A 26,041-nucleotide genomic window follows, 5' to 3' on the forward strand; every position below is an offset into this window, starting at 1 on the left:
AAGGCCGCCATCGACGACTACCGTATTTTCCGGACTATAAGTCACAGTTTTTTTCATAGTTTGGCTGGGGGTGTGACTTATACTGTGGAGCGATTTATGGGTGAAATTATTAACACATTATTAACGGTCTATCATTTCACATGTTATTTTCACATTAAACTACAAGAGGCCGCTCGAGACCTGAATTGATAAAACCACGATGAGTCTGACGTAAGCGACGTAGAAGAGGAAGCGCTGAAGCATCTTCTACCTCCGGAGTTGGTGGAGTTGCTTTAAAGTGACACAGAGGATGAAGATTTAATTGGATTTAGTGATTTGGAGTGACATTGATGGTTTGGTGAACTTGTCAGCATGTTTATGCTATAGTTATCTGAATAACTCTTAATATGTTACTTGAACATACCAGGCACGTTCTCAGTTCGTCGTTTATGCGTCATGTAACGTTAGCATATCGTACACTTATTCTGCACATTTTATTTTTATTTTAAATTGCCTTTCAAGATGACATGTATGTTCTTGGTGTTGGATTTTATCAAATAAATGTCCCCCCAAAATGTGATTTATTCTCCAGTGCGACTTAGATCTGTTTTATTCCTTCTTAAAAATGCATTTTTGGCTGGTGCGATTTATAATCCGGAGCGATGTATAATCCGAAAAATACGGTATTCCCAGGCCGAATTTTGGTCCCAGCACATCCCTAACACCACCTTTAATCTTCCATTTGAGCCAAGCAATGTTTGCCAACCCAATGATGAAAAGGGCAGTTTGTAATTGAAGGAACAAACTCACATGGCTCACACCCTTGTGATCTCTAATAAGGGCTTGTAGGTTAATGGGAGAGGTCACCGTTCCCATCATTATCTAAGGGACATTAGCTGTTCCTTGATGGGCAATGTGGTCGACTTTACACGCATAAACATAAAGAAGCAAGCACACACATGCATGACTCTGACCGGTGGCTTTTGTCTCCCAGTGGCCTAGTAAATGCCACACCGACACACATTTGCACACCTGCTCAAATCACTGAGGTTGCTTGAAAGTTTGGAGGTCAGTGTACAAAGGTTACATGTCACTATAAAGCTTGCATTTGTGCACATGCACTTGTTGGGTTTGAACAATGTGAACAAAGCCCCCACGCAGTGTAGTGTTTTTATGGATTGATCCTCGCCCTGGTCTGTTCCAGTCCATTATATCCACCTCCACCTCTGTGTGTAGACCACTAGGTTGGGGCCTTTGACATATGAAATATGTTTGCATATACTACATGCAAAATGGGGCTTTATTGTCATGTTGCATATTTAATGAAAAGTAATTTGGTTTTTTTGTGTCTTTTTGTATTGTATGTTTTGTTCTCATTTATGGTACTTTGAATGCTAACTATGGCATAAATGTTCCCATGCAGGCCAAATGAACACCAAGCCAGCATGTTACAAAGACATGCGAGTGCAAGTGAATACATCATCCTGTAATCCTAGATTGAGGCCAACTACTGGAATGATGCCTTGCAACACCCAACCATGCCCTGCCAGGTGACTCCTTCGCAGACAAGGGTGGTGCGGCTTAGTTTTAAGTGATTCACTTCACAGAGCTGCCAACCTATTTGTTTTCATCTCTATTGCACTAAATTATTGGCTGTGACTGTGTACTAAAATAAATGCATTGCGATTGCACAAATTAATATCAATGCGTCAAAAAAAAAAAACCAAAAACAAACACAAAATTATGCCATGTTTTTTTAACAATACACATTGCACACACAGACATGCACACAGACAAGGGCAGCAGTCCCCAAACGTTTTAGTGCCACTAGCCATTTTTATGTGAGGACATGTTTAAAATAAATAAGGATTCAAATTTTCACTCACCATGAGCGACACTTCAACGAGCCATGGCCATTAGGCGCATTACAACAAGTATTAGGACACGGACAGTAACAACACAGTGCAGTGTCCTGAGATTTGTATTTTTAATGTTAATAATAGCAAAACCTCACGTTTCTATGACTTTTCAAACAACCTTCTATGCCATTTGTCTTAAGTCCCAGAGCTTGGGATGCTCGAACAGATGCCCTATGAATAACTTTTTCCTCCATTTTCTCCATTTTTAACGTACAACTCCGCCAACATTTCTTGATTTTGTCACTATGAAATCACTCCACCACCATCTCCTCTATTAAATGGTTTCATAGTGTGCTGCCGCCCAAATGAAAAATAAAAAAGCTACATAATACTGTCACAACAGCCATGGTGACAGGGTCACCCCTCGTGCATGCACCACCCGCTGCAGTGGCACATCACCGTGTCGTTAAGCAGCACATACACGATGGAATAGGTGATGGCACACTGCTCAGTGCTAAGTGCAGTGTGAAAAGGCCTTAACACATTGATACGGGTCTACTAACCTGTCCATTTTTCCTTCCTGCTCTCTCACATTTCCTCACAGCTCTGTGCATGTGGCCTCTCCAATTGCGACACATCCGCTCTAATAATAATAATAAAATAAAGAAACAATGTCAAGCAGAGACTGTTTTTCCCACCCTTTCCCAGCCCAGTAAAACACCTGTTGAATAATGACGCCTTTCTTTCCTTTCATATGCATGTAATGTGAAAATGATTTGTATTTTGGCTAATGCATTTGAGGTATGAGAGTAGGGAAGTTCCACTTGGATGTTATGTTTATTTTCTACATCCTTTATCCAATTTTCAATGAAACCTCACAAACTGTCAGTACTGATTAGCTTCTGTGTTTGTTTGGAACAGAGGAAGGACCATTTCACATGTGGATCCAAGCGGATAAACATAACATTAACCCGATGAATATCCTAAGAGACTTTATTTTGATATCGGTATTTGAGTAGAATGATAATGCACTGCTAGCTTTATTAGGTAATTAAAAAGAAAAAATAGAAAGACTCATAATTTGAAAACTATCTATTGCAGTACATGGATTGACTTTTGATGTTTTTGCATTCATAAATGACTTTTCCCAGTAATGGTCATCGGATACAGGACAACGTTACGTTTAGTTTGAAGTTTACTTTTGAGTAACAGTTTAACATTCTTAATAGCCATACAAATGTTATTTGTCAATTAGCCTCTGTTAACCCATCCATCCATCCATCCATCCATTTCTTAATCCGCTTATCCTCACAAGGGTCTCGGGCGTGCTAGAGCCAATCCCATCCGAATTCGGGACAGTAGGCGGGGTAGACCTTGAACCGGTTGCCAGCCAATCGCAGGGCACACATAGACAAGCAACCATTCACACTCACAATCACGCCTAGGGACAATTTCAAGTGTTCTATTAACCTGCCATGCATGTTTTTGGAATGTGGGAGAAAACCCATGCAGGCACGGGGAGAACATGCAAACTCCACACAGGAAGGCCAGAACCGGGATTTAACCCTGGACCTCTGCACTGTGAGACTGACGTGCTCACCAGTCGCACACCGTGCTGCCCTTATGTTATTCTGTACAAACTAAATAGATGGTCTTAAATTTAAAGACGAATCACTTACATTATATCTCATGTGGTTGTTAATGTTCTGTATACAACAATAATATATTCTTTTTTTTCAATATTTTGGTAGCATTTTTATATGAAAAGAAATCCACTGCAAATAGTAAGAATGTGAACATTGTTTGTTTTTGTTTGTTTGTTTGTTTGTTTGTTTTACATGTTTTGATTCTTACATGACCTGCAAATGTGATCCAGATTTGAACATGCTTATTGTTTTGGATAATGCAACATTTTGCTATAGCACTCTATTTTTTAATGAAAGCAAAAGAAAAGACGAAAAAGTGCAGTGCGCTTTTGTAGAATCTCCTGGTACGGTTGCATTTATTCAAGGGAGTAGAGTTGAGGTACATACAACCCACCTGCACATAAAAGCGCACCATGACTGCAAAATGTCCTTTCATCTGTCAGCTGTGGTCTGCACTGTGTCATGAAAGGTTAGGTGCAGAGCAGAAAGAAAATTGATGGATGACACACTTGGGATGAGACTAGTTCGTGTGGTTTTATTGATGAAAATGTTTCTGGAAAATATCTTTAAATCCAGCTGTACAAGACATTGAAATAGATTAATACGGAATTACACAATATTTAAATAAAAGTACTGATTGAAATTTAGGTTAGTATTGTAGACTTATTGCTGCAAAAGTAGTGCATGTGTAACTTCCACGGAGTCCTAGTGTTGTGCTCAATTCTACACTAACTAAGACTTGCCAGACAGACCAGAACTCGTTGAGACCAAGACAAGACATAGACTTTTGGAGATCGAGACTGAGTCAAGACCAAGACGGAAACAAGCCGAGTCATGACATGGCCGAGATCATAAAAATTAAGTTTAAAAATCAAGACAAAGATAAACATAGTGTTCTCGCTTCAGTGTTTTAGTCTTTCAAATACCCATACAGTTGACAGTCAAAAACACAGTCTCTTCACCTCTTTTGAAGCACAACATGCAAAAATGTCAAATCTTATTTTATTCCAATGTGAGGGAACACTCTGACATGTACAAGACATGTCCTGAATATCAATATCCTTTGTGAATAAGACCTTAAGAACGGGCAAACACTGAGTGCAAATGAAATGCAATTAAAGGCGCTATTAGCGGCCGTAGTGCATTCTTTTTGGATTTACCCCTCAGTCACAACACTGCCAAGTTTACCGTCATCAAGTGGTGTTGGGTAGTTCGTAACACATAAATCGAAGGTATTTGTTGTTTGACCAAGCGTTTCTCCTTATTCTCACATAGATGAAGTTGAAAAATAGCAGATGAATACTGCACAAATCCACAGTTCATCCAGTCAGAGACAATACCAAGACTTTTTGGAGTTGAGTCCGAGACAAGAACTAGACCTTCAAAATGTGGACTTGTGACCAAGACCGTACCGAGTGTAACAACACTCTAAAGACACGCCAACCTATCGCTGTTGACTCCAGTGAGGGCATTCAATGCAGATATATTAGACGCCCATCTCTAAAGAATAACAACATTTATCAATCTTTGACAGCTGCTGTTGAAGCTTCAGTTCCATTGGGGCTCTTCTCGAAGTGCTCCCACGTAGTCTCTTAGCTGGAGTCTGAAATGTTCGCCAAATAGTTGCAAATAAAGTGGGCGTAGCTGAAAAGCTGTGCTTTTATAAGGGACAGGATTTAGTATAACTGAGGCCATGACCTCATCTTTCCTGTTGATGTCTGAAAATAATTGATATTGAGTGTTTTTGGCCATGTTTGTGACCAAGATATTGCATAAAAAAAAGGCTTGATCAAGAACATGACCAAGATTAAAACAATGGGCCTCTGATGTGGCAAGTTAGTGTGCTAGGTATACAGATATGGCTTCTCATGAGAACATAGTAAGACATTTTAATGAAAATTAATAACTTTTTAATCAGGAACTGTGTCCAACAACATACGCTATGATTATAGCATGAAGTGTCAAAATATCTATGCAAAAGTCATCGCATTTTTTTTTTTTTTCAAAATTCGGGATAACCTGTTTATTTATTTTTAGCTAACTTGCTGGTGTGCCTTAGATCACTGCCACGCTTCAAAATCCAAGTGCACTACAGTTTGAGGTTACAAACGAAAATGGCCAAGAACATTCTCCCTCAGGAAATATGTATGTAGGTCAGTTGTACAGTAATCCCTCGTTTATAGCGGTTAATGGGGACCAAAACCACCCGCGATAAATGAAAATCCACGAAGTAGCGACCACCCCCCCCCAACTCCATATAGGTACATGTACATAATATTTATAAGGCCAAATTTAATGGTATACATGCATGTAGAAATAAATTTTGAAGTAATTAACATGACTTAATGCTGTATACTAATAGATTTAAACATTGGATTGGATTGGATACAACTTTATTGTCAAATGTGCTCAGATGAAATTTCTTCCCTCTCAACATAAAACAATAAACAAGAGGATGTATAAGTTAGGTTAGTTTATGAATAACAAAATACAGTAAACATATGCATGTAGTACTGTTTATGTTGCTCTATGTGACTCGCTGTTGTTTTGCCGACTTTTGCTGCTTCTCGTGGACCTTTAGCGGACTTTTTGCGGGGTTAAAAAAATGTTTAAAAAAAATCCGCGATATGCACTGAAGCCGCGATAAACGAACCGCGAAATAGCGAGGGATCACTGTATAGAGTAGCAGACATACTATTGAATTCAGAGCTCTCTAACAGGCTCTGCATGTGCCATATTTGATCTTTTTTTTTTTTTAAAGATCTTGTATTTGACCTTGTAGCTTTTACCAGCATACCGAATCATAGCATTGAGTGATGACATGTTGGGTGGATTTTACAAGGCTGACAGGGGATATCGAAGGTGGGGTGTAGGAGAACATGACAAACCCCTATGATGACGGATTCAGACACTTGCACTTTAAGTTTGAGGTCACGAGATGTATTGCCAGCTCGCTTTTAATTAGTCTCTGAACAAAGATGAAGTAGGTATGCAGTAAAAAAGTAAAAATTATGCACATGGCTGTTTCACAATCGGCAAACAATGGGTTTTAAAAGTTGTGAGTCAAAGACGGTAAGCATTGCAGCACTTTTGTTAAGTAGGCTAAACTAAATATGATTGATAAAAACCACATGTGGTAATGTTTACCTCTTGCAGGGATGAGCGAGAGATAAGAAAAGCAGGCTTTAAAAACACATGGCTTTCAGTTCCAGTCAAAAAGCTATGAGTATGGATTGTTTTGACTTGCTCTAAAGCCAGTCAGCCATGAACAAATGTCTAACTGCTTGGCGAGTTAAGCCTGTGGGCCATATTACATGCAATGTGTCAGGTGTCAAAGACAGCAAAAAAAAAAAAAAAAAATCTCATGATTACAGCAGTGGATTATCTTTCTTGTCAGTGCCCTCCCGATTTCCTTTGTACTTTCACAGGATGATTGTTCATTGTTGTGGTAACAAGGTACAGGTAGGAATTTTGGCTCAGGCATTTCTGTGTTGTGTTAAGCATTATACAAATGAAATGAATGGATGGATCATAATGGACACGAGACGACCAAGATAGTTGTTATAAAAATTCTAATCCTCAACTGGTCTTTTGTTTTGTACAAGTCACAATTTAATCGTTTTTTGAATTATAATAAATAATGTCATTTTTCAAAGTACATACATTTTCAATGTAGATTACTTGAGTAGGAATTTATTTTTTATAACTTTGCTGTGTGAGTTTTGTCTTTTGCATGTTTATGCAAGTAAGTTTTTGAAACAACTTTTTTCCTTTTGAAAAGTTACACATGCAAATGACAACACTGACAAAGTAATCTCCATTCACACAGAGTTGCAGAAACAACTAGGGTGTACTTTGCATGGAAGACGAGTACCACGTGCACGCTTACCACCTGCTTGACTTTGTGGGCGATTTTTCTGCCATTTTGAAATGTGTCAAACATTTTAAGTGTTCAGTTTTTAAAACGCTGATCTTTTTCCATTGTTTATTGTTCTCCACCTCCCACTCCAAGTTTCAGATAAATGGGAACGCCCAGTTGACAATAATTTTCTTATCAAACAAATGTCACAAAAGTCATCCATTTCATAAAATATCACTCCATGAGCAATAGTGCGTTCTGTTTTTGCTCAGCGTTTGACAGGGGTACCGTCATCACTGAAACAAAATTGTTGTACTTATCATGCTGTCATTTGTGAATTCCGGCCATATGCAATAAGGGATTGGGAAGCTGGCCTTGTTGACTCAGCAGGCAATGTTGTGTTTTCCCAGCTGGTCTGTCGGGGTATGGGGAGCATGCAGTCATAGCTGTGGAGGAGGGGAGCAGACACGGCAGGTCCGGTGTGTCCGAAGAAGTCAAACCAAAGATGACACCCTTGCTGACTCCCACTGTTCTCAACTGACCCCAGCCAGGAGGCAGGCCTGCAACACCCACAGTTGTCCACCGGCGTGGACGACGAGCCCGTGGTCACAGGTGAGCATGTGTCATTAATATGTGAAAGTCACCTTGACATCCATAGTATCTGTGTGCCAAACTGATGTGAGACAAGTAAAGAACAAATAAAAGTAAAACTACACTTTTCTCAAAGTAGAACCACAACTGTCCCTGCACTGGCTAGGCACATTCAGGTCTTAAAGGAGCTCGAACATGCTGGGAAGTCACCGTGTTTTATGACTATGATCTCAATAGCTTTAGACTCTCAACAGGTCCATTGAGATCTACTCTATTGCAGCCTCCGTCCAAGTCCTACGCAAAGTTTTGGAATCCCAAATAACTGCACTAATTAACACAAGTGGGGTTCTTCCGCCCTGCCGCGCTGTGCCACTACGGTGACTCATTCACTTGGATATGGCAAAACTCTTTCAAGATGTTGATAACGGCACTTGGCGCCATTCTATTTCAAAGAATATATTGAGGAAATAATGGGTCACTCTTTGGAAAATATGAATTGTTTTTTGACCTTGCCCCTGGTGTGGAACTTATTGTGCTTCACAGGGCTGTGTTAGTGAAGTCCTTACAGGCCTTTTATTTTGATGAAGCACAAGATGTTTTTCTTGGTTGACTTGTTGACAGTCTGACCGTCACAATGTTGTGAAGTTTCATTTATCTCATTGGCTGCGCAAAGTAATGGCGCTACATTTGTTGTGTCCAGGGAAGCTCCTATCCAGCATTACGTCTGTCATATTATGCTGTTCATGCATCTATTATTTGCATACAACTCAAGAAATGACCTACGAATTTTGAATGATAGTCAATTCAAGAAGGCAAAAGGCAGTAAATGTTCAACTGATTGTTTTCAAGTGTTCAGAAATAGTGTTGCCCTGTAAGCAAGTACTGTAGGGAGCTATCCAATCCAGAATGTTTCTTTTAATGTATGCAGCACAACATCTGTGATACTGTTGCCTCGGGCAGTTAGGTTTCAAGGATAAAAAAAACCAAATACCAAATATGAGAACAAAAACAAAAAAGGAATGTATTTTTAATGTGTTTCATTAATTGCAAGCACTTAAAGGAACATCTACTTTCAACCGTGATGTATATTTTTTTGGACCCCACGCAGAGAATTACACACATGCAAGGACAGATGTCTCTGTGACATGATGGGCAATTTCGTTTTCTGTTTCAGTGTTCTCACAAATGCGGTCATGGCTTGAGGAAGAGGACAGTGTTGTGTACAAGACTCAACACAGGTAGACAATCACAGACGCTGCAAGATAGTTTGTGCGTAGGCTTGCCGAAACCTGCTGGTCAAGAATCCTGCTTCATCAAACGCTGCCAGAAACAACGCAAAGTCCAGTGGTTTGTCTCAACGTGGCAAGAGGTGATTTTTGGAGGAGGTGTTGGACCTAATATTAAAATATACAGGAATTGTATTATTTTATGTAATTGCAAACTTGTTTTTTTCCCCCTGTTCCTTTTGTATATTCAGTGTTCAGTAACATGTGACCACGGGTATCAAGCACGTTTCATCAAGTGTGCTGAAAAGGTATGTACTTTAATATGTGTTCATGATACAAACTGAACAATAGATTTTACTGGAAACAGTCTTATTACAATTGCAGCTTCTAGTTGATTTTCTTATTTCTGGTTCCCTAATTTAAGGATGCAGCCGGCAGATACAGAGAACTTGCAGCCAAAAAGTGCCACCACATCCCAAGGCCCAAAGTGGCTCTCCACCGGCGCTGCATCTTAGCAGAGTGTCCAGTGCGTACAACCCCATCACTACAGTGGTGGAACGCACATACTCATCCACCTTTACCTCTCCCAAGACCCGAATGGCATGCATCTCCTTGGTCTGAGGTATGGAAGAACATTGAGAAACGGACCCCTTTTACCCACTCACATAGGAATCGACCATGCGAAATTTAGTAAAACCAGATTGATGTCACTTATGTGGTCATCTGCCTTTGTGCTAACAGTGTACAGTGACATGCGGAGGTGGAGTACAGGCTAGGATAGTCCAATGCCTGGCCCAGAGGAAACCCTTTTCTGGTTGTGCCCTCCATCTGAAACCACCAATGGCCCAGGCCTGTAATACCAACTTCTGCCCACAACCTGACCAAAAGGGTATGGAACCTCCTCTATGACCACAATGTATATACTTACTTATAAATAATAACAATTGCATGATGGATTGCACATTTAATCATATTCAGTTTGGATTACAGAGTCAGAGAGGTATTAATCTAACAATATGAAGTATCATTTTTAAAGTTTAGACCTAAGCTCTCTGCAACACACTAAAGCGTCATACAAGTAAATGATGTTAACAATTCACTGCAAACACTTCCCTTTATGATGCAGTGCATTTGTGCACGACTGAAAATTTTAACCATAGACATAGCACACTGTCAAAATAATTTGCTCTTTTATTGGTCGTATTGGGTGAACCTAATTAAGTGTTTGGGCATTTCAGCTAAAGAATTTCCCATTTTTCTTGACAGATTTGGCATGTCGGGATTACTTCCACTGGTGTTATCTGGTGCCACAGCACGGCGTGTGCAACCACAAGTTTTATGGCAAGCAGTGCTGTCATTCCTGTTCAAATTCAAACCTGTAATCACGGAAGAATGACTTTGTTTGTGATGCAGACGGGAAGGTAGTTAAGATCATCAAAAGACCATTCTTGATTCCCATGCTTGAAAGGTTGTGCTGATGTGTGCTCGTGCGAAGCACTAAAACTCTAAAGACAATTCAATGGAAGTTTTGGCGAGCTGCAACAACTGAGTCTTTTCCTTGCGATGCTGGACATCTGAAAACAAAAACGTCTTGCTGAGAGTGCTACACAGGAATGTGATCAGAACGGTGCTAAAAGAACTGAGGTCTTCGGAGAAATAAACTGGTATCCCGGCCGAAAAAAAAAGGAATCCCAGAAAATGTTCTTGTCATGTCTCTCATCTGGAGAAGGCAAGTTCAAACATCTGATGCATTCTTGTTGGCACTACAATGCCTCCTGAATAACAGTTAATGAAAAGGGACATAGCAAAATCATTTTACTGTAAAACTTGAAGAAAAAGTCCAAAGTGAACTTGGATTAGCTGGATAAAAATATGATTTTCCATATTCATAAGGTGAAAAAAAACCTTGAATAATTGAGGTACGAGTGATACTAGCTGTATACTCAGCGGTGCTACAGTGTTGTTTGTCACCACTCCAATGTGACTTCAAAGTTTCATGAATGAACGAAAATAATTGTTGACCCATGTACAGTGTGTTTGTTATTTATTGGCTTTATGATACACCATTGCAGGAGAACTGCATTGGGAAGCAGTATAACTCACCTTTTTATTACTCTACCCTTAGCCCATGAATATTTTGTATCCTGTTTCATAAAAGGCTGGCTGAAAAATTGCTCCATTTATAATAGGGATGCACACTTTTTTTTTCATACCGATAACGATAAATTCCTATTCCTCAAGACCGATAACCGATAACCTTTTAACATTTTGAGTTAACTATAGTTTGTACAAACATGGATGAATCAAATACTCAAAGATTTGTCCTCTCCAAATATGACAACACCATTACAACAAAAATCAAAAGCTGTTTTTTTTTTCTAGAATTGCACATTTATATTTTTTTAACCAGATGCTTTGTATTTAACGGCTTCTCACATGTAAATTTTAGCCAAAGTTCAATAGTTCAATGCATGCCAAAAAGATAGAGTAAACACATGTAACATGCCGTATACATACAAACAAGTACAGATAGAAAAAGACCTACAAATGAACATGCAGATGAGTGAAAACGTGCAAAAGCATTGATCACCTCACAGATCAATAGTCCACAAACTGCGGCCCGCGGGCCGGATATAGCCCACCTCCACCTTTTGCCTGGCCCCCTGCACAATACGAGACATGCATCATCATTTTTTTCAATCTGGCCACATGATTGAGACTTATACATGCATAAAACGTAACATTCTATTCCACCCTTCTGCAGTCTGAACCCCCTCCCTCAAAAAAAAAAAATTAAAAATCCTGGACACACCCAAGATTATGTAAGAGAAAAATCAATTGGTTATTATTCAGAAATAGTGGTATTTATATCATTCATAGTGTTATTTTCTCTATTTTCTGACTTCTGGGTCAGTAACACAAAAAAAAAAAAATGCTTTTTTCCCTTCCTTGTGGAATACTTGTAGAACATTTGGTGCAAAGAGCATGCTAAATGTCCTCCTCTAAAACAGTGAAGAAATCCCACACAATCAATCTTATGTTTGTTTCTCATGTTTGTTTGTTTGATGTGTGCTCACTGTATTGTTTACGACGGGGCATTTTCGCTAGAAAGGAGAGCTTGATTTACACACAGAGTCCCGCACAAAATGCGCTGTTTGTTTATGAGAGACCTGACTGCAGAGCGCATTTGAAGGAATTGCTCAACGTGAGGAAGGAAGGGGGGCTAAATATTTGACTCCGCCCATGTGAATGCTGATCCAAATTCAGTCAACTGCAAATGAAGAAGTCAAATACGCTCATTGCACATGCCGCATTTACATTAAGTACCCTGAACACACACTGAATGACCTTCCATGGCTCGACTCAAAATGGCCGTTTCAACCACTTCCGTCAAACAGTTAAGTTAGCTCCGCTCCGACTGACTGAGTGGTGAGAATTTGTAATTTTTTTATGTTTTAAAAGTTTAAAAACGGAGGAGCTTCGAGTCCGCATATGCGGAGTCAAGCATTTTGGTCCACCCCACATTGAGCCCTACCTCAAATTGCACTCTGCAGGGCTACTCAATGGTGAGCGAGCTCAGAGGTGAGTTTTTGACAGGAGTGCATGATTTGTTCACTCAAATGTACCAAATGCAAAGCACAGCCTCAATTAGATTTTCCTCTTTGTTCTTGTTTGCTTTTTTTTTTTTAAGCTTTTTTTTTAATGTTATCGGATTTGTTGATATGACCTCATGATTCCTAATATCGGCCCAATAATCACTTAATTATCATGCATCCCGAATTTATATTAAAATTAATTATATTTCTATAAAAATAAAAACTGAGCTCATAATGATTATAAACAACTATTCATGATTTGACAAATGATCAACAACAGATGGTAAGTAGAAGTTTTAAGTTGGATGATAACCTTTTTAATTACAATTTTTTACTTTTGATCCCACAGTAAATGACAAAATGTGAGGACCGTGTGGATATTGTGTAAATGATTTGATACAGGTTCACTACAGTATTGTGTTTTATTTTTGGCTGTAGACGAAATGACAGGAAATGGCTTGTGCAATGTTGCAGCAATGTTTACAATCTCAATAAAATAATGAAACGTGTCATCCACTTTCTTTTCTTTCTAAAGTGCAGATTTTATCTACAGTTCACATTCATTCTGACTCAAATTGTGGAAATTCAAATTCATGTCTGTTTTATTTATAGGGAGTTTTGACAAACATGGCAAACAATTCGTCCTCAGTACGTTGGTGGGCATGGTCGTACTCTTCACCCAATGCTCTGTCGTCAACCATCTGTGGGTGCTGTGTAATGTAATTTATGATGCTCATAAAAAGCGTGAGGCTTTATTCATGTATTCCATTTTATGAGAAATGAGCCACACACATTGTTAAACTGAAGTCTCAGGAATTTTCTGAGTGCAACCCAGTCAAGTCAAAACTTGATTTAATTGTTTATGTCAAGAAAAGAGAACAACTTGTGTTTGTAGTGAAAAGTAATTTAAGAATACGAGCAGTAGAGCTAGGGCTCAGGATAAGTTGTTTTTGTTTATGCAACAAAGCCTTTCAGACAGCAACTTCCTGTAAAACGTCCATTGTGATCAAGATAAATCTGGTAAAAAGCAAAGCATTACTTAAAGCAGGTCTTACTTAGCTCTGGTCAAAACTTTGCTATCTCTGACTACATCTGTTTAGAGAGATTAGTGTTTCGCCTCAGAGACACTCAGGTGGTCCACTGAAAGACACAGTTATCCTTCCATCAGGATGCACCCACATCAATCACAGCAACTTTAGTTGGATGACACCAACTGAAGATATCCTCCCACACTGGTGAAAGGACTGGAGCACTGCACATTTCATGTCACAAAAACAGTTGGAGAAGGTATCTTAGTAAACTCCTGTTTTCAAACAAATAGCAAGCAACCGGTAGACTCAAATGTGTTTAATTTATTTCCATGAATAATCTTTGGTCATATCATTGACAACAGACAATGCAGTTGGATTAAGTTTAATTCAAAATCCCAACATGGAATCACAGAATACATTTTAACTGATGCACACAACAGCCTTATGACCATGTATGATAATCTCAAAGCAGCCCAACAGATGGTGAAGTTGGGAGACAGTATTCATAGTAGGCTGGACAACTGACCAAAAATGAACTGTGATTTCGATGTTGGCTTCGCTTTCTTTGTTTTCCCTTAATTTGTTGGTTTGTTTTTCCCTCGCCCTCTACGGGTAAAATCGGGGGACTACGGCTGAAAACAAGCAATTATGATAAATCCAGCTCATTTACCCTCTTTACTCTTGTGTTGATTATTGTGCACTGTCGCAGTGAAAGAAAGAAAGAAAGAAGTGTCGTTATTATTCATCAACGGTGGGCTTGTGAAGCCCTTTGAGACTATTTTGTGAATAAGGGTTTGACTTGAGCACCTACCCATTAATTTCTGTGCACGTAGTAATGGATCTCTGTGACAGCAACCTGACTGAGGGTTTCGCTTGAGAAACACGGATCCAGAATCCGTACAACAGCACCATCTACTGGTGATATCTCTAATGCAAAGCGAGTTGAAAGAATTTACTTTGCTCCAACACCAACAAACAGATTTGCGCTGTGGATGGTGTGCAGCGTACTCGTCATTTTGAGTCTGAAACATCATGTACTTGATTATCATTAAAAAGTCTTATTTTATGAATTACCCACGTTTATTTGAAAACGGGAGGGTCGGGAAGTAAATGAAAACGCCAAATTATCACCAGTAGGGCGTGCTGATGACGCCTCCTCCCAAAAAAAGTTTTAGCATTTATGTCACTAATACCATCTTAATGTCAGTCAACAGAATTTCACATAATTAAAACAAATAATAGTATTATCGATGGCTGTGTTCATGCAGGGCTTAGGAACATGTTGTCACGCCCAATAGGTCATAACGGACTGCCAGAACAAATTTGTTTCTGTTCGGGAGACATAAAAACAAACAATGTCCACCAAAGAAACTCACAGCAATTCAAAATGTATCACTATATGTGCGTTTGACATAAATTTAGTCGAGGATTATGCTTTAAGCAGAAGAATGATTTTATTAGTCTGGCATTTCCGGAAGTTTCCTCAACTGGGTCCTGCCTTGGGTCCTTGGCAACGTTGAAGACGTGAAAATGTGTTTGTTTTGAACCCGTGGCCACTCGTTGTAGACTCGATTAACCTCAATTTGTAAGATTTTTGTTTGTTTGTTTGTTACATTAGTACCATGATGCCAGGGGACAACCAGCCCAAAGCTGTAGCAATAGCCTCGGACGCGAGGCCAGCGAATTGTCAAAATTGCTCCCTTTTGCACCAGGTCTGACACATCAAAGCTTTCTCGTTTCACTTTTTTTAATATAAGCGATTGTTTATTAATCTTTGTCACTTTATGCAGAGCTTAACGGAATACGTGTCATCATTTTTGTCACTGAAACAGAAGATTATGGTTTCTGCGTAAGTATTGATTTATGCACTTGGACGAGAACACACACTTGGACTATTGGTACACGAAGTGTACTAATAATAAGTTACTAATTAATAATTAATCTGGATGTTAGTTACTAATATACGGATTAATTTTAGGCAATTTTCCGGAGGAATTGTCATGAAAATTTGAAAATCCGGAATCCCGGGAAAATCCGGTCTACTTTCATCTGTTAGTTGACAACATTGAACGAACACGCGTTTGAGTTCGTTGTTTTGATGTCACGGGTGTAGCCATGTTGAGGCACTGACACTAGTAACAGTAAAGAGATTTTCGTCTCTTTATAAACATACTTGCTAAACCCCAGTGGAACGAATAAAAGGCGCCGTGGACAAGACGGTTGTTGTAGTAGAAAAATATATATTTGGACAAAAAGGGAAACACACAGATTAGCAGGAAAAACGTGTCGTATCGGCTAGTGTAGTTTAGCCGTTGTCGTAGCGCAAAGCTTCCTTGATATGTGACCTCGGTTGCGTCGGCGCTGACTGATTGGGACCAAAAGACGCGCGCGCGCGAGCGTACATGTTCGCGCTGACGCACGCACAACAGAGAGCAGCGGACTATCGACTGCTGAGGCGCGCTTCGCTCGAGTGGCGTCGCTACAACAGTAACACCCTCCACTTTAACACCAGGTAGACAGGCAAGCTGACATATGTTGCAGCTCCGAAAAAGGAGAGCTGTGTTGTTGGTTTTTAAAACGGATAATTTATTTCTGCTTTTCAGACTCAACCAATAAAGACACGTCCTTCTCCGTCTCCGTGCCTTCTCCTCTGTCGTTTTACTCGAGAGACGTTCAAGGACCGCCTCCGAAAAACGTAAATTAACGATAACTTTAATGGCACGAAGAAATTCGAAAATAATCCACCAGAAAAGAAAATCAAACTCAGAAATCACAAAATAAATTCTAGGGGGGGAGGGGGGGGGGTGAACACACAACGAAGGAATAAATAAACAATTTTGAGACCGTCCAGTCTCCTACACATACGTGCAATAGACGTGAGTGTTAGGAACACGTTCAAGTAGTCATGACTTCAGGAAAAGGACTTGAACGGATATTTTTTTGACCGACTGCATTAGAAAGGTCGACAAACCTGGTAAATCAGTTAAAATCATATATATATAAATATAAATATATATATGTATTTATTTATTTATATATATTTATTTATTTATATTTATATTTATTTATTTCAGGAATTTTCAGAAAAGTCCACTTTCATCTCTGCCCGGGCATTACAATTTTCCAACAAAAATTGGATCAAAAACTATTTTGATCATGGACCAACACAACAAGCTACTTGATGTAAATTGCACACCTTGCACAATTATTTTAATTTGGGTATGTCTTTTTTAGTGACATGATCACTCTACAACAACAGCACGAAGAGCTACAGAGCCAATTGGTGACTTTGGAGAAAAAAACAGCGGATTACGAATCTGTACAAGCAGAGTTGGAAGAACAAAAGGTATGTGTTGGAAAATAACATTTCAATATTCCTTTCGCAAGTTGATATGTTGAGGTCAGAGGCGGCCGAACGAGGGAGCATCGGGGACTCACACCCCACAGTCAAGGTTTCCCGAAAATAAAATGCAACACAAAATTAACCAGACAGTTTGATTAGACACACATTCAGGGAACTACATGTAACATAAATACACGTGAACAAGAAAGGAGTAACATCCATTGTGGCAACAGTTCAGGATGACATGGCGCGATGCTTGCTGAGAACTGCAGGGCTCAATTGTCGTGTTACTGACCAGCATTCTTGTGTCACTTTTTTAAATAGTTCTGCTAAATCAAACCAAACGATTCGCTTAACTTAAATTTGTCGAACCTTTAGAGTAACTTAGATTTGTCCTTACTCTTGTTGTTGTGTGTGTGTGTGTGTGTGTGTGTGTGTGTGTGTGTGTGTGTGTGTGTGTGTGTGTGTGTGTGTGTGTGTCTTATTTCATGAAACCATGACTGTGGGTCGTGTGGGAAACTTTGACATTGTGGTCATGTCTACCTCAGCTGTTTGCTACTAACAACATCCTTAGTTGCTACCTGGGCGCAATTTTGGTGACTACTGATTTTTTTTTTTTTAAGTCTGGAGGTCAGTGTTGTATACTGACAAGTAGAAAATGCAACTAAATCATCATTGTGTTCAGTTAAACAGGCTTGTTATCCGCACTAAGTAAATTGACACGTGATCTCTAAAGTTTGGTAGACATTGGTCTGTTTGGCTGACTGCGGTAGTGTGAGTTTTCAGTAACATCCGTGTGTGTCATAAAAAAGCTCCAGATCAATTGTAATTACTGTATTAGAATTAGATTTCATTTCACTTTTGTATTGTAATTTAACTGGAAACTGTTGTTTCAAATGTGAATTTTACCAACTTGAATTATTGTAGAGGATTCTTCAGGACTGTGGACAGATGTCTGAAGAGGTTGACAAGTTAAAGCAAGAAAACAGTATTACATTGGCTGAGTAAGTTGTCATTCCAACAACAACCTTACCATTTACATGATAATGGTTTTAATGAATATTTTTCACTTTGTTTCCTGCACCTGAGGAATGGGAAGCTTGAACACCAACTGAAGGCCATTAAAGGTACTTTGAAACACTTGCCTTTATGATTAAGGTAACTCTAAACAGTTGTTGTCATTTACAAGTGTCTCTTTGAAACATTTAGAACTCACAGAAACTCAGTCGCTTGAGAATGCACAACTGAAGCGGGAAAAGGCCATGTTAGAAATTGATTTGCTGAATGTCCAAGTAAGTAAAAGTGCACTCTGAAAGTGTTTACAACCCTCTGATGTCAGTCTGCATGTGGCATGTGAAATACAACATCAGCCTGTCTCTGCAGACATCTTTGAAGAAAACAGAAGAAAATGCAGATAAAGTTGAACAATTGTTACAGAATCAAGACAGGATAACAAGCATGTAAGAACATTTTTTTCCACATTTTCATTTATGTGCATTTAAGCTGCTGATAACGTACTGTTTTGTCCATCAACAGAAAAGAAAAACTTGCAAATAGCGTTGCACTGCTTGAAGGTATCTAAGATGTGTTCCACCCTCAATTTCTTTGTGTAAAAACAACATTATAAATATGCCTTGAATTTGGTCCATCAACATGTTCTCTCACCCACCCCCCCTCTCACTTTCAGAATCAGTTTCCCAAAGGAATAATCAGATATCACTACTGAATAAGGAGAAGGTCCAGCTGGAGAAGAACATTTTTGACCTCCAGGTGCAGTATAAGAAGTAATGTTTATGACTGTTTAAATGGAAGGAAGGCACAGTTTAACCTAGTTAATTGAAATGCACATTGTACTTACAGGGACGACTTATAAAACTGGAGCGAGAAAGAAACAAAGGTAAGAAACACTCTAATTTACAAGCACTGGCACCAAGTGAACAGTGCACACTTGTTGCAAACTAGTCAGATTTTTCTCTACCCAGAATACAGAAGTACATCAACTCAGGCAAGAACAGCTCCAGAACATAAAGTTGACAAAGGTGCGCTGTTGATATCAATTACTCTACAAACTGTATAAACTTCACAAACCTGCCACAGGTTTTAAATATTTCTTGTGGATTCCATTTTTACAGAAAAGGTTCGAATACTTCTTGAGCATCTATGGGCTTGTGTGGAACCGCAACACCACCAATCAGCCAACTTGTTGCATTTCCATGGTGAGCTCTCATGAGTACACTGACCACTGGAGCTTCCAGCTGTTTAATAGTTATGTTCCTGTTTTTTTCCACATAAAGCCTGACGTTTCTTGTAATTTCAGAGCCCACCTCTCAGCAGAGCAAATGTATTAATCAGAGCGATCAATCCCAGACTCCTTTCCACAATATTAGTGAAATCCGAAGATCCTCCACTCAGACCAAATCCATTGGGACACATTGGGAAACATCTCCACCTGTACAGAAAACCAAGAAACAAGCACCTCCGCTAACAAAGAGCACAAAGCGAGAGCAAGAACCCGTTCCAACAAACAACAATCACCTGTCCAAACAAGTCAAACTGAGTGAGGCTTGTGAAACGCCCAGTACAGAAGAGATATTGGAATGGTTCAAGCCTTTGCCTCCCTGCTTATCGCCACTACCTGTAAGACGTTATACAATTATTTATTTGCAATTGCAGTTTTGCACACACACACACACACACACACACACACACACACACACACGAAAAAAAAACATGAATTGAAACATGTATTTTCATTCCTTGCAGGATAACGGAACAGAGTTTATGAAGAAAGGGGAAAGAGAAACAGAACATGCCGCACCCAGTCACTGTCTTAAAGAAAAGGAGTTCCAGCATGTTCTCGCAAAGTCATGCCTTTCTCCAAAACTGCATTCAACAACAACTGAGGAAAGTGTAGTTTTGTGTAATGGAACAACACACGAAATGGAATGCACCTCCAATGTACGTGAATCAAGTGTCACAACAGAGCTAAAGGATGAAAGACCCAGCACGAATGATGAGGAAATGCAGATTGAGGATGCTTCTGTCAAGCAGTTAGTATCGTTTACTACATCAGATAAAGTCGTTTCAGTTGAGGATCCTCCAGCAAGTACTATTAATAATGAGCTGTGCTGTGCAGATCCTCACACGAGTTGTGCTGCCAGTAACGTACAAGAAACAGATCACTGTAATGCTACAGAATCACAGGAACAAACTGAAGGGCAGCCAATCAAAGATGAGTCTGCTATTACCGAGAAAATTGTCAACAGGTTCTCTGATGGCAAAATCCACACCACCTTTTGTGCGGAATCCCACAATGTCAACACTGAAGTCAACATGGAAGTATTAGATGTGCAGCCAATTACTTTCCCAACTTGCATCAACTCTGTACAGGGCAAAGATGATGTCAATAAGGAACACGTGTCTGAAAAGGACCACATTCAAGACCCAAGTCACTTGCTGCATGAAACTAAAAATGTTCTAGACATAAATCCCCAAAACAATGCAGAGCATCACGGAGAGGACTTAGAAATGCAAGATGATGACCCATGTATATCAAGCTGTGACATTAATTGTAGCATCACCAATGCAGAAAGCAAAGACCTGGTAGAAAATGAGGGATTCTGTCTTCCAGACAAACAAGTGCAGGAAGCTCAGCAAACTGTAAGAGCTGTTGGAACACCTTCTCTGTCAGGTCCAAGTAGCAACACACCACCCATGTCAACGATTAATACCGCAGATCAATCCATTGCCAGCCACATACCTTGTGTTACAATTGCCCCACTGACTGATCTTCGGGATGATGAAAGAGAACAATCTGCTTCAGGCACAACTATTAACCCTGAAAGTAAACCTTTGAAGGAAAATATGCATTTGTTGTGCCATCATTTGAGTCGGTCTCGTTTCTCATCCAATGTAAAAACTAACGAGTGTGGAAACCACGCAAAAAGAGTGGAAGCGATTGTTGTCAACGGTTCGCCTCATGACGAACCTTGTGATGGTCAAACAGTCACCGCTATTGAACATACTGTTCTACATGTGAATGGACAAGGTCAATCAGGGACCTCTGCTGAAATGACTGACGAAGAAAAGCTCGATATGATCATATGTAGTGCATCCGCAGCTGCTCCGGTGATGAGTGCAACTGCAGAACCCAGTCGACGGGAGTCCATCTGCGAAGTTCGCACTGAAATGGGTCCACCACTCCCTCCTGTCCTTACTCCTCTGAAGACACCTCCAAAGGCAGGCAGACCAATCAATCCAAGGCATGCCATTGGAAAGCTTTCCTTTCCCTCCCCAATGGATAGATTGGCCTCACCTTCCGCTCAGGTCCGGACCCCTGTGACTCCCAACCATCAGGCAGTGTGTTCATCTTCAACTCTCAGCAGTACCTTTCCTCCAAACGGAGTCCCCTTGTCACCTCTTCAGTTTGGCTCTGCTACCCCAAAACATGCGGTGCCTGTCCCAGGTCGCCTGCCTGCTGCCCTAAATTCCTCACCGTCCGCAGCCCCTTGTCCACCGCAAGAGAATTCTATGAAGATTCTGGACAGCATGTACCCAGAACTGTCGGCACGCGCCCGCACATTGAGCATTCTCAGAGGCAACCTTAGCATGAGTTCTTCAGAAAGTGTAGCCTTACTGCCATCAACTGACAGTCAGATGTCCAGTTTTACAACCGTCACTTCCACCGCGACTGCTTTCATCAAGACTGAAATGAGAGGAGTAAAACGACCTGCCACAGAGTTGCCTCAGCTTAAAAACAGCAAATCTCCCAGAACAGATGGCAGCTCTCCAAGTGTCAGCCAAGTGCCAGCCTCCTTGTCAAACAGTGGCTATGTTTCAGCCTCGCGTCAAACCCCAAAGCTCGAACCGATCACAATTAAGGAAACGGATCTATCAGTGGCGTTGGAAGAACCTGTCGAGAACAGCATTGTCGTCCGCCTTTTGAAGCGTATTGAAGATCAGGCCTTCGATTTGTTGCCTGTGATCCAGAGCCACATCCATGTTGGTAACCTGGCCAAAAAACCTGTGCTGAGAGATGAGGAAAAAGAAGTCATTTCTGAGGTTTCTCAGAGCAGCTTGGTTAGTATGTTAATTCAGTATTTATTGTGGTGGTAATGTACTGTCATCCATTTGATCCTTGTCATTATATGCATATTTTTACAACTTGATGACTATGCTTATGTTTCTAGTACGATCTATATATTTGATACAACAAAATATACAAAGAGTAACTGTTTTAGTTATGCAACTCGAGAACTTTCTCAAAATGTTTCAGTCAGTATTTCAACAGGGCTTCTATCTATTTATCTCAAGACCATTTTATGCTTGGTTAGTTTCTTACAAGGAAAGTTTTTTTGCATATTTTGAAGTACAGCACATTATATTCTATGTGATGATAAACTACGGCCGTTCTGTGTGGATGTGAACTAGTGTTTGTTTTTCCCCTTCACCTGAAGGCAGATGACATGAAGTTGGCCATCCAGAACAAACTCAAAGCAGAAAAGAGGGACATGTGCGAAAAATATGCACAGGCCCTCTGCAGAGTCTACACAGCCATCTGTCGACAGGAGGGAGACTTTGAAAAGGCTCGCACCTTGGCTTACAGCTTGCTTATTGAAGGTTAGAGGATCCAATTCATGAAACACAACTTGTTAGTCAATTGTGATTGCGCCAGGTAGGACTGGATGCATTGTCTATATGTACACAATTGTCATTTAATATGTTGAAATTACATTTAAAAATAACAAGCTTTGATCAATACATTACAATACCATACGGCAGGTCTTTATTTCTATCGCGCTTTCACAGCAGCTGCACCTGCAACAAAGCGTTTTACATAAAGGCTGTGTTGCTTTGAAATGGGCAATTCCAAACATTTGACCATGTTCGGTGCCACTTAAAAAATATCCTGTCTTTCCTGTTTCAGATTTTCCCAATGTCTCCAAGCTGATTTTGTTTATCGTGACAACATGGCCAAGTGTTTTGTCTCATAGCAGCCTTCTGTGCCAGGCTGTACACACGGCCACTAAATTGAAAGCGCCACAAGATCTCGCCAAGTGTCTGTCAGCATACCTTGAATGGGAAAAGGTAAAAGAGGGCATGAAGCAAAATTTTGAAAACATATAAATAAAACTACAAAAGACAATACTGTAATTTTTGTTTTGCTTGTCAAAACAGTGTTCCAGTATCGAGTTCTGTTGTTGAGTTCCTTTTTGTGTCAAATTGGCCACACCTGTTAAAACCGAATCTCTCTGTGCCCCAACAGAGCCCACCTTGTGATATTGACCTTCTGATCTCTCGCTCGCTGTCAGAGATTCGGTCAGGTTCAAGACTGTCTTTCTTGAAACACAATCGATATGGTTCCGACCTGGGAACGGAGGCTTGGGAACTGGTCTTCACTTTGCATCTCCTGTGTGCACAGAAATCATGGAAGTGGAACTATGACAATATCTTGAGGTACTAAACGCTTAAATGTGCCGTTCTGTAATTGGACTCCCTCTATTTCTAATTAAAGATTTGAAACTAAAGTATTTGCCCACATCAACTCCTTCGTTTCAGAAATACATTTCATTTCTCCTTTGGAATGTTTTTTCCTTAAATATTGGGATTTAAGAGTGGTTTTTGACTCCTCCCCTTTTTTATTTTAAAAATTGTTTTGGATTGATTGTGACAATTTTATCCCACAAGTTATTTTCCTTAAATATTGTGATTTAAGAGTGGTTTTTGACTCCTCCCCTTTTTTTATTTTAAAATTTATTTTGGATTGATTGTGACAATTTTATCCCACAAGTTGCAATTAATTTATTTGTAGCTTCCCAGTGTGCATTTATTACTTATAGTTAGTCCATGACTGCTTAATGCTGGAGCAGTGTGTTGACAATAATGTGTTTATGACAGTAAAGAGTTGTGGCCACTGATGAACTCCTGGGTATCACAGCCCCGAGACCAGCAAGTACCAATCTCTGATGTGACAGTGGCAACTGTCCTCCGGCTAATTGGTTAGTTGTGTTTGGTGTTCACCATTTTTTTCCACGATCAGCAATGATGCAAATAAATGTCATATTTCCTCTTTGATTTATTAATTTTTTTAAATTATTTTATTTTTTTATATACAGGGATCCTAGGTCAGTTAGGAATCAGGGAGAAGAACATTTCTTCCGTGTTAACTGTTGCCAACATCATCAATACCTTTGGTAGGCACAGCCAGAGTGAAGGTATGAATCATGAGAGGAAAAAAAGCAAAATTATCCAGATTATTAGCTGGTGTCCCAGCAGCCAAATAAAGCATAATGTGGATTGTAATTTCAATGTTTTTCATGGCCAGCTATACCGTGGGAAGTGCAGTTAGCAGCGGCGTACTGCATCTTCGACTTGTCACCATGCAACCCCAAAGAAGCCCTGGATGCACTTGCAGGATGGCGAGGAGAAGCATCACAAAGTGTTCCCTCTGCCGTCACAAGCTGCATTTTCCAGCTGGCCTCGATCTGCAGACAGGTCAATAAATGAGTGATGCATACTTCACAAAGACTTCTGGTTGTTTACACAAAAGGCTACGTATTTTATTATTTTTTTAATAATAGAGTGCAGTCATCTTGCACACCTCCAGGACACACTTTACAATTTTCAGTCTTTCATGAACGCATACTGTAATGTTGCAGCAGGCCACATCAGATACCAACGGACTATTCAATGCTATTTTTGAAGGAGCATGAAAAGAGAGCTAACTTTGGGTGATGTTGTGACCTGAACCACACTGTGCAAAGTTACTAACATCAAGTTGTTTTGATTAGTTTTACTGTGACACCCTTCTCCAATCATCTGCACGTTGTATAAATTTGATTTTATTTTTTTACTGTGCTTTTCTTTTGATACAGGAATGAGGAAAATTAAGTGAAACAAACATTGTATTCTGTATTATTTCTGATTTAATATTTTAATTATTCACACCCTGTGTAAAAGACACACATTCGTGAAGTTGTGCTAAGGTAAAACTTTAGATATTGGTTATAATGTTGATGTGTGTTTACATCTGACTGCAGTGCGCTTGGAAACGTATCATGTAAATATGTCGTCTGTGGAAAGCTCACCAATAGTAAATATCTGTACAGTTTCAGAGATTATTTATTTTTGCTATTAAAGTTATACATATGTATTGCAATCTCTTTTTTATTATTTTCTCACCCCAAGACTCATGTGCAAAGATACTGTTTAGTGTTTCTCAACATGTATCAGTGGGACTAGAATTAATAGGCATTTAATAATTGCCTACAAAAAAAGTACCACATTAGAGGGTTTTAGCCTTTTACCATATGATTTGGCTATTTTATCCTGCACTGTTTGCAAGAAATCTAACAGTAGCCTAATCCTTATGTGCACAAAAGTCACGCAAGTGGAGCTATGACAATATTTTGACGGACTAAATACTTAAATGAGGCATTCTGTAATTGTACTGCAACTATTTCTTATTGAAATTTTCAAATTCAAGTATTTGCACACAACTACTTTGTCTCAGAAGTCAATTTAATGTTTCCTTTGGAATCTATTTTCCTGAAATAATGTGATTTAGGGCGGCAGGGTGTCGACTGGTTAGCATGTCTGCCTCACAGTGCAAAGGTCATGGGTTCCATTCTAGGTCCCGGCCTTCTTGTGTGGAGTTTGCATGTTCCCGGCATGCCCGTATGGGTTTTCTCCAGGTACTCGAATTTCCTCCCACATTCCAAAAACATGCGTATCAGGTTAATTGATCACTCTAAATTGTCCTGAATTGTGATTATGAGTGAGAATGGTAGTTCGTCTATGTGTGCCCTGTGATTGGCTGGGAACCACTTCAAGGTGTACCCTGCATGCTGCCCGAAGTCAGCTGGGATGGGCTGCAGCATGCCCACAAGCCTTGTGAGGATAAAGCGGTTCA

General features: G+C 39.8%; 2 protein-coding genes and 1 long non-coding RNA gene across 3 annotated transcripts in view; 2 read left to right on the forward strand and 1 right to left on the reverse strand.

The window, feature by feature from the left end:
- Positions 1 to 11,958, forward strand: part of adamts16 (ADAM metallopeptidase with thrombospondin type 1 motif, 16) — a 40,676-nt gene extending 28,718 nt beyond the window's left edge. Inside the window, 7 exon segments of the mRNA XM_019880111.1 lie at positions 1,403 to 1,529; positions 7,754 to 7,955; positions 9,109 to 9,303; positions 9,412 to 9,468; positions 9,585 to 9,782; positions 9,902 to 10,049; positions 10,427 to 11,958. Of these exon segments, the coding sequence (XP_019735670.1) occupies positions 1,403 to 1,529; positions 7,754 to 7,955; positions 9,109 to 9,303; positions 9,412 to 9,468; positions 9,585 to 9,782; positions 9,902 to 10,049; positions 10,427 to 10,542 (1,043 nt within the window). The 3' untranslated portion in view covers positions 10,543 to 11,958.
- A 447-nt stretch (positions 11,959 to 12,405) lies between these two features.
- LOC109521955 (uncharacterized) lies at positions 12,406 to 14,904 on the reverse strand. The gene is made up of 3 exons (XR_002169463.1): positions 14,599 to 14,904; positions 12,543 to 14,008; positions 12,406 to 12,508 (listed from the first exon to the last, which is right to left on the reverse strand). It is a non-coding gene; the product is annotated as an uncharacterized LOC109521955 (long non-coding RNA).
- Positions 14,905 to 15,289: 385 nt separating this feature from the next.
- On the forward strand, positions 15,290 to 25,288 carry ice1 (KIAA0947-like (H. sapiens)). Its single transcript, XM_019880088.1, has 20 exons — positions 15,290 to 15,499; positions 15,578 to 15,636; positions 17,022 to 17,133; positions 18,058 to 18,134; positions 18,220 to 18,257; positions 18,340 to 18,422; positions 18,514 to 18,590; positions 18,667 to 18,704; positions 18,818 to 18,900; positions 18,991 to 19,027; positions 19,113 to 19,169; positions 19,263 to 19,346; positions 19,448 to 19,767; positions 19,894 to 22,209; positions 22,587 to 22,749; positions 23,057 to 23,217; positions 23,396 to 23,586; positions 24,028 to 24,128; positions 24,246 to 24,344; positions 24,455 to 25,288. The coding sequence occupies exons 1-20, from the start codon at positions 15,410 to 15,412 to the stop codon at positions 24,634 to 24,636; spliced, it is 4,368 nt and encodes a 1,455-aa protein (XP_019735647.1). The 5' UTR covers positions 15,290 to 15,409; the 3' UTR covers positions 24,637 to 25,288.
- The last annotated feature ends 753 nt before the right edge of the window (positions 25,289 to 26,041 follow it).

This window comes from Hippocampus comes, unplaced genomic scaffold (assembly GCF_001891065.2).
Source record: "Hippocampus comes isolate QL1 unplaced genomic scaffold, H_comes_QL1_v1.1 scaffold135, whole genome shotgun sequence".
Taxonomy (NCBI): domain Eukaryota; kingdom Metazoa; phylum Chordata; class Actinopteri; order Syngnathiformes; family Syngnathidae; genus Hippocampus; species Hippocampus comes.

Excerpts from the sequence above, each read along its gene's own strand:
- ice1 (XM_019880088.1), top strand. The coding sequence starts at position 15,410 with ATGATGCCAGGGGACAACCAGCCCAAAGCTGTAGCAATAGCCTCGGAC. Across the intron at positions 22,210-22,586 it reads AGGTTTCTCAGAGCAGCTTG|GCAGATGACATGAAGTTGGC; the intron begins GTTAGTATGTTA and ends CTTCACCTGAAG. Across the intron at positions 23,587-24,027 it reads AACTATGACAATATCTTGAG|TAAAGAGTTGTGGCCACTGA; the intron begins GTACTAAACGCT and ends TGTTTATGACAG.